We start from the raw sequence: 7500 nt of genomic DNA, 5'->3' as shown, positions 1-7500 counted from the left end.
TATAAAAAAGTACCAAAGTATATCGAGCACACATTATCAAGTCACTTAAAGCCCTACTTCACCGGTGGAAATATGAAGGTGTATTGAACTCTTGAGATCCTATGTAGTATAAATGTGCAAACATTTTAGAAATCGGTTCATCCTAGCCTGAGACAAGGCAGAAAGAGTGTTTTATGGTCTCACTGTCTAACCCTACATTTTACTAATGTGACATCACTTCAATAAAAATGTAAGGGTTAGGATTAACAGGACAGCTGGGCCAAGGGAAGACTGAGGGGAGACAGAGGGAAGAAAAACCTCATTCAATATATTATAATAGCGATTTTATAATGATAGAACGCCGGTTCCGTATGGGTGAAGTATTCCTTTAAGCTTCCAGTCCTGACACAAAAAACCCAAATATATATATACACAGTATTAATTGATTTCTTTACCGTTTTAAAACAGTCACACATGACACAGTAATTGTTGATGTTCATTCATGTTGCCTTGGTTTTCTTCTTCATCATGTCCAAGACAGAGTCTGACTTACGTTTTGTACCTAGAACGGAAACATAAACAGAGGAATTGTTCATTAATTAAATTCAATTGAAGTGTTTTTAATTTTTTTTTTAATGACACTGTTAAAGGATCTAATCGTACAGGTGGAATGTTAATTTAAATTGTCATATTATCACATTTAAGTAACCCTTTATTACCCTACATGGAACAAACTCCCAAAAAACTTTAAGGTGGAATTAATTAATAAAGTCATGTATAGACCAAGTTTACAATAACTGACATCCACTTCTTTGGGTTCGGGACAATTTTGCACAAATGTTTATTGTAACATAAAACAAATTAAAAATACACAAATAATAATATTTTTTTCAGAGCACACACACACACACACACACACACACACACACACACACACACACACACACACACACACACACACACACACACACACACACACACACACACACACACACACACACACACACACACACACACAGTACGGACAGGTAGTGGATGAACAGAAATCAACAGAGTCAATGACTGTTTTTTGTAAATTACTATAATTTTCTGAAAATGAAGAGAATAAATAAAATTAAATAAAAACACCCTACCTTGCTTTTTGCTTGGCGATTCTGCTTTAAATTTTTTACTGATTATAATTTAGTACAGACTAAACCGTTAAAGGATCTAATCGTACAGGTGGAATATTAATTTAAATGAGTCATATTATCACACTTAAGAAACCCTTTATTACCCTACCTGGAACAAACTCCCAAAAAACGTGAGGTCTGCTGCAACTCTCGGCTCCTTTAAATCAAATTTGAAGACTTTTCTGTTTCCCTTTTAACCTGTCATTTTTATTTTATTTAAATGTATTTTCTATTCGCTTTTCTAATGTCTATTCTATATTTGATGTATTTTAATCTTGCCCCTGTAAAGCACTTTGAAATGGCCTTGTGTCTGAATTGTGCTATAGAAATAAACTTGCCTTTTCTTGCTTGGCGATTCTGCTTTAAATTTTTTAATGATTATAATTTAGTTCAGGCTAAACCGTTAAGTGTTTCAAGTTTCATATTATCACACTTAAGAAACCCTTTGTTGGGGGCGCCCTTAGCTTAGTTGTTAGGGCGTCCCCCCCCCCCCATGGGCCTCGGCCAGCAGCGGACCCGGGTTCGATTCCAGCCCGCGGTCGTTCTCTGCATGTCACTCCCCTCTCTGCCCCATTTCACCTCTGTCTCTACACTATCAATAAAGCATAAAAATGCCCAAAAATACCTTTAAAATAAACCCTTTGTTACCCTACAAAATCAAAGAGTATAAATAAAACAAAATAAAAACCCCTACCTTGCTTCTTGCTTGGTGACTCTGCCTCCTTGTCAGTTTTACTCTTTGCGTAAGCCGCTTTCATCCTCTGTATGTTCTGTTTGCTGATGACCTCGTGCGTGACAATAGGCTTTGGATAGTCTTTACCCACAATGCATCCTGCTGCCCGCTGCACGCTCCCCGGGGCCTTCCACGGCTCGTAGATATACGCTGACGGGAACTTCTTTAGGATGGGAAGGTACTTTCTGAGAAGGGAAAGGAAAAATTTTATTTATTTATTTATTTAACACATGCATCGTGTGGGATTACTTTTAGTGACTACAAGGAACTTTTAAATTCGCTTTTTCTAATGTGTATTCTATTCTTGATGTATTTTAATCTTGCCCCTGTAAAGCACTTTGAAAGGCCTTGTGTCTGAAATTGTGCTATAGAAATAAACTTGCCTTGCTTTTGCTTTGCTTTTAATATTTCTGGAACAGTCTAATTTTTCCCTCTGATGATCATAAATTACATGTAACAGCAAACGAGACAATCAGTGCAAAGAATTCTATTTTTATATAGTTTTTCTTAATGCCTTTGTCATGGGGTATACGCTCACCCAGGAACAACAGCTGGCGTGGTAAAAACACTACCGCTTTTGTCCAAAGGGGGCGCTAGAATGAACACAAACCGAAAGTTCCTCTGAGCACCTTTAACCTTATTATAAACCCATGTATTGCTTCTGATCTTACTTGATGTATTCTCCGTTCTTGTCGGTCTTCTTGCCGAATGCGACGGGAGAGTAAACTCTGAAGAACTGGTGGAAGAAGGTGGAGGCTGACAGCCACTGCCAGTTCCCTGCGTTAAGAGCCCAGTCTCCGTCTAAGAGGAGGTGCTCAAACACCTGAGAACAGCACAGGAGAAGCACAGTAAGACACAGACACACAGACAGAGAGACAGATAGACAGACAGACAGACAGACAGACAGACAGACAGACAGAGTTTCTTCAATGTATGTTTCTTTCTTATTCTTTCTCTCACACACCTTAGGGCAACAGAGATATCACTGTTGAGATTTTAAACAATTAGTTCAACATTAAAGAAAACAAATTGTAAGATTATTTTTTAACATCAAAAATTCAACATAGTGAGTTGGTATTTTTTAATCCAGAAATTGTAGGTTTGGGTTAACATGCGAGGAAGCTACATGTGGCGGAATCCAGTTGGAAAACGGCAAAAGAGTAACAATGGTTATTTTCTACTGACTATAATAAAAATACAAAAGAAACACACACACTCACACAGACACCCACCCCCCCCCCCCCCCCCCCCCCCCCACACACACACACACACACACACACACACACACACACACACACGCCATTGATGTGGAGAACGAGTTTCATTTTCTGTTTTATTGCCCTCTGTACCATGGGTTGCGTCAGAGATTGTTCGATCAGTGTGGTGATGTTGATTTCATGTGGATGAATGATGCAGACAGGCTGAAGTGGCTCTTTGACTTTAAGGTATTTGCCCTTGCTGGCTATCTGGAGAAGGCCTGGGCCAAGAGAACAAAACACACTTATAAATGAGATCTTTATGTTTGCTTTTCTTTTCTTTTCTTTTGTTTGCGTCTGTTTCCTTGTTGTCCTGCTGTGAAATGTGATCACCATTTACAGGAAGTGAATGTTATCATTTGAATTTGATACAGTTGTTGGTGTCTTATAATCACAAAGGGGATGGGTCCTTGTTTGGACATGACACAATAATAAAAATTAATTCAATCATTTATTCATTCATTCACGCGCCCCCCCCCCCCCCCCCCTACCTTCTGCCCCTCCTCCCAGTTGATCCAGAGATCCCCCCGTGTGAGGAAGCAGGCGACAGCGTGACGAGCCAGGTGGTGGATCCAGCCCTCCTGCCTCAGCTGGGTCATTATGGCATCGATGAAGGGGAAGCCTGTACGGGCCTGAGGGGGGAGGGACAGACAGACAGACAGACAGACAGAGAGACAGACAGACAGACAGACAGACAGGGGAATAATTATGATACATGATTAATCGAATAAATTAATTAAGTTCATTTTCTTCCTCAAAGTGAAACTTTCATATATTTCAGATTACTAACACTAATTTATGCATCTAAAACTTGGTCAGGGATCTGATTTTGCATCAACATTAATGTGGCATGGTATGGAGGCAGACTTTAAACCCATCATTGTAAATGAGCGTCACCACTCAATTGATCTCTCGAGCATAGATACAAGTTAAATTAAAAAATTAAAGCCCCCTGTACCTCTGTCCATGCGTCCAGATACTCCTGGTTAGTGTCCCAGTCACATATGTGCTTAATATATTTTATCATTATGTGTTGTTATAATGTTTGTATGTGAAATTATAACTAAACTATTTTGATACGGCAAATTGCATGAGGTCAAATTAACAGTGATGCTGAGGATCTAATAAAAGGTTTATTCACCAAAATGTTGTTAGTGGCTTTCACTCACAATGCATTGCAATTTTCTGCATTGCTTGGACTCAAAGATGAACTGAATAGAACTGATAAGATAGATTTGGAGCTCAAAGGTCAGTGAATGCTCCTGAATTATTATTTCCAATTGTTCCATTATTTTAAACCCATGTTAAAGTCCCCTGTACCTCTAAAAAGTGTGGGGAGACTTTCTATTTGTATTTATAGACTGTCAGTATACATTTATGTTCATGTATTACCCCTTTAAACCCACGTTAAAGCCCCCCTGTACCTCTGTCCATGCGTCCAGATACTCCTGGTTGTTGTCCCAGTCCACCTGAGTGCAGACGGGGTTCCCCTCCATGCGGTTGAAGTTTGGGATTCCAACGCTCGCCGAGTAGAAGAATTCTCTCCACAGCAGCTGGCCGTGTAGAGACACAGGGGGACTGGAATGCTTCTTCTGATCATACACACACATATATAACAACAGTTAAAGCAATAGTGCGTTACTTTTTTTATATGAATTAGTGTCTGTTACATTCATACATTCAAGATGTGATTAAGCCTATTATCAGCTCCACAAAACTCTCTCTGTATTTCTCAGTATGGCAGCGTTTACAAACTGGTGTCTCCCCTCCTCCCCCCTCCCCCTGACACTGGTGCAGGAGCTCAGAAAAATCCCTAAGAAGAGCCCAAGAAATGTTTCAGTTGTTGATTCTACTGCTAAGAAAAAAAACCTGGACGTACAGCAGAAGGTATAAAATACATGAGCCATCACTGAAGGCTTTACCTCATGTAGATGGCGATGCACCGACTAGTGTTGTTGTAATTACTCGGAACAATACCACCAATATAAAACGGACTTAGTCATGGGTTAATTCAGCTTCAAAGTTAAAGCTACACTGTGTAATATTTTAGTATTTAGTGGCATCTAGTGGTGAGATTTTGAATTACACTCTTTCCCTTTCGTTGAATTTACAGAAGCTACGGTGGCCTTCAAGGACAAGAAGCTATAGTTACTAAAGATGGCATCATCCACCACTGCCTCAAGTCTTCCACAATATCAAGTGATGAGGTGAAGATGTATTTTAGTTATTTATTCTATAGTACTTCTTCTTCTTCTTGGTCTTCCAACAGGTGCATTTCCCCAGGACGCCCACTATATATAAAAACACGTAAGGCCGTTAAGTTTGTCCGTTCTGTGCTACTGTAGAAACATGGCGGTGCAACCCAGTCCTATGTGGATTTTAAAGGCTCATTCTAAGGTCATGTAATTTTTATTTTTATTTAAAAAAAAATGTTTAAATACATTTTGATGTTGACGATTGTATTATAATCTTATGAATGTTAAATTCCATTTCTACCAAATCTATTCTGACATCTATTCTACAATAAATTCTACACACTGTACCTTTAACAGAGCATCCAAGTTAAGAAAATATCAAAATCCTGATTTGAAACAATGCCATTATCTTCAGTATTAAACCCCACTCACCCCCTGGTAAACGTCAGTGAGCCTCCACCAGAATGTGCGGGCGGAGAGGCAGCCGGTGGTGACGTAGGGGCTGAGGACGGTGGTGCTGGGGAGCAGAGAATTAGGAGACGTCTGGGGCTTCTCAAACCCACACACCCAGTCCTGAGGTAAGGAGAGATGGATGGATGAATGTGATTACATGTTGCACTTTTAAACCTGCAGTGTGTAGAATGTTGTGTTTTATTTCCTAGCAGATTTTGTAGAAAGTAATTATAATATCCATAAGTACATTTAATTTAGTGCATAATAGCTGAAAAAAATAATTTGAATTCTTTTTTTTCCCCTTAGAAAGGGTCTCATATATGTCCATATTTCTGCATATTTTGGACCAAGGCCTAGTGCCGCCATCTTGAAAGTGTCATAGTTGGAATGTCATCAGGTGCATCGTTTAAAATTTAGAATTGTTCTTGTCCTTGAAGGCCACTGTAGCTTCTGTTATTATTCGAAAGGGTTGGGGTTACCCAGGGAGTGTTGCATTCTAGAACTTTGTTGATGATGTCATATTACACACTGCACCTTTAACAATATGACAAGAATAAAGGTTTTATTTTATTTTTTTAAATGCTGTGCTCATGTAAAGCAACTTTGGGGTGCTCAGAAAAGCCCAAAATGCATATGAATTATATTATATTGATATGATTAAGTGTCATACCTTTCTCTCCATGTGTTGGTCCAGTCTCCTGAGAGCCTCTTGTTCTCCTCCTGGAAACTTCTCTTCTCCCAAACCTTCAGAGTTCAACTCCAACTCCTGTAGTGAAGGAATCCTGTATCTATCTTCATCTAAACATGGCGTCTGAACGTCTATGGACAAGAGAGATACGTATATTTCAATTAATAACTAGATTTGTTTTAACATTTAACTTTTATGGTGAGACACACTGCAGACATGAACATTGTTTTTTCAAGCACTGGGAGATTGAGATGTCTGTCTATTCATCTTCCATAACATGAATCGCCAAACTTTTTTTTTTTTTTTTTTTTTTTCATTAGAATGTTGTATTTGAGGATAAGCCCCCTGAGATGTAGCATCTTGTTTTCGATGGGGTCCATTGATTTCTTCATATGTTGTTCATTGTCTAATTTATGAAACATTTTGTGGTTTTTATAAAAAGTAAAACCTGTAAATAGTATTTTTTTATTTATTTTTTTAGTGAAAAAAAGTCTATATGCAAAAGTTATAACCCTATTCACCTGCAGTGTCTCAAATAAATGAGCTAGTTTCAGTGCCCATCTTAATACCTTTAAAATGCTAATAACTTCTACACACTGGTTGCGTTCCGAATCGCATACTTTCTACTATATAGTATGTAGAAAAAAGATTTAGGATGTCCCGATTCTTGTGGCCAGATTTAGGATGGTTAGAAGTACCCGGATGTCCTACTTCATGCGGCCAAGATTGTTAGTGTTGAAAAGTGCATCCTATTTGGGCGATTCTGACCCACAATCCAGTGCACACGTGAAGTGACGTAACATTGACGAAGCCTCCATATGAAAACAAACAGGGATGCGACGGATATAAAAGCAAGAGGCAAGATCAAGGCGCAATGTTATGATGAAATAAGAGAGAAAAGTACGTCCCAATAGTATGCCTACTGCATCCTAACTAGATTATTTTTATCGTTGGATGTAGTATGTAGAATAGAAAAAAGAAAGAGTATGCGATTCGGAACGCAACCACTGTATCTTTAAATGAG

At 38.8% G+C, this 7500-nt stretch overlaps 1 protein-coding gene across 1 annotated transcript in view; it reads right to left on the bottom strand.

The window, feature by feature from the left end:
- cry5 (cryptochrome circadian regulator 5) overlaps positions 1 to 7500 on the bottom strand; it is a 40756-nt gene that overhangs the window by 880 nt on the left and 32376 nt on the right. Inside the window, exons 5-11 of the mRNA XM_080031943.1 lie at positions 6459 to 6607; positions 5768 to 5908; positions 4565 to 4732; positions 3632 to 3772; positions 2556 to 2707; positions 1846 to 2069; positions 1 to 541 (exon numbers count right to left, since the gene is read on the bottom strand). The exon at positions 1 to 541 is cut by the window's left edge and continues 880 nt beyond it. Coding sequence (XP_079888069.1) covers positions 480 to 541; positions 1846 to 2069; positions 2556 to 2707; positions 3632 to 3772; positions 4565 to 4732; positions 5768 to 5908; positions 6459 to 6607 — 1037 coding nt within the window. The 3' untranslated portion in view covers positions 1 to 479. The remainder of the gene's footprint in view (positions 542 to 1845; positions 2070 to 2555; positions 2708 to 3631; positions 3773 to 4564; positions 4733 to 5767; positions 5909 to 6458; positions 6608 to 7500) is intronic.

This window comes from Ammodytes marinus (genome assembly GCF_949987685.1).
Source record: "Ammodytes marinus genome assembly, chromosome: 1".
In the NCBI taxonomy this organism is placed as follows: Eukaryota; Metazoa; Chordata; class Actinopteri; order Uranoscopiformes; family Ammodytidae; genus Ammodytes; species Ammodytes marinus.
The sequence above is the reverse complement of the archived record's forward strand: the minus strand, read 5'-3'. Positions and strand labels throughout refer to the sequence as shown.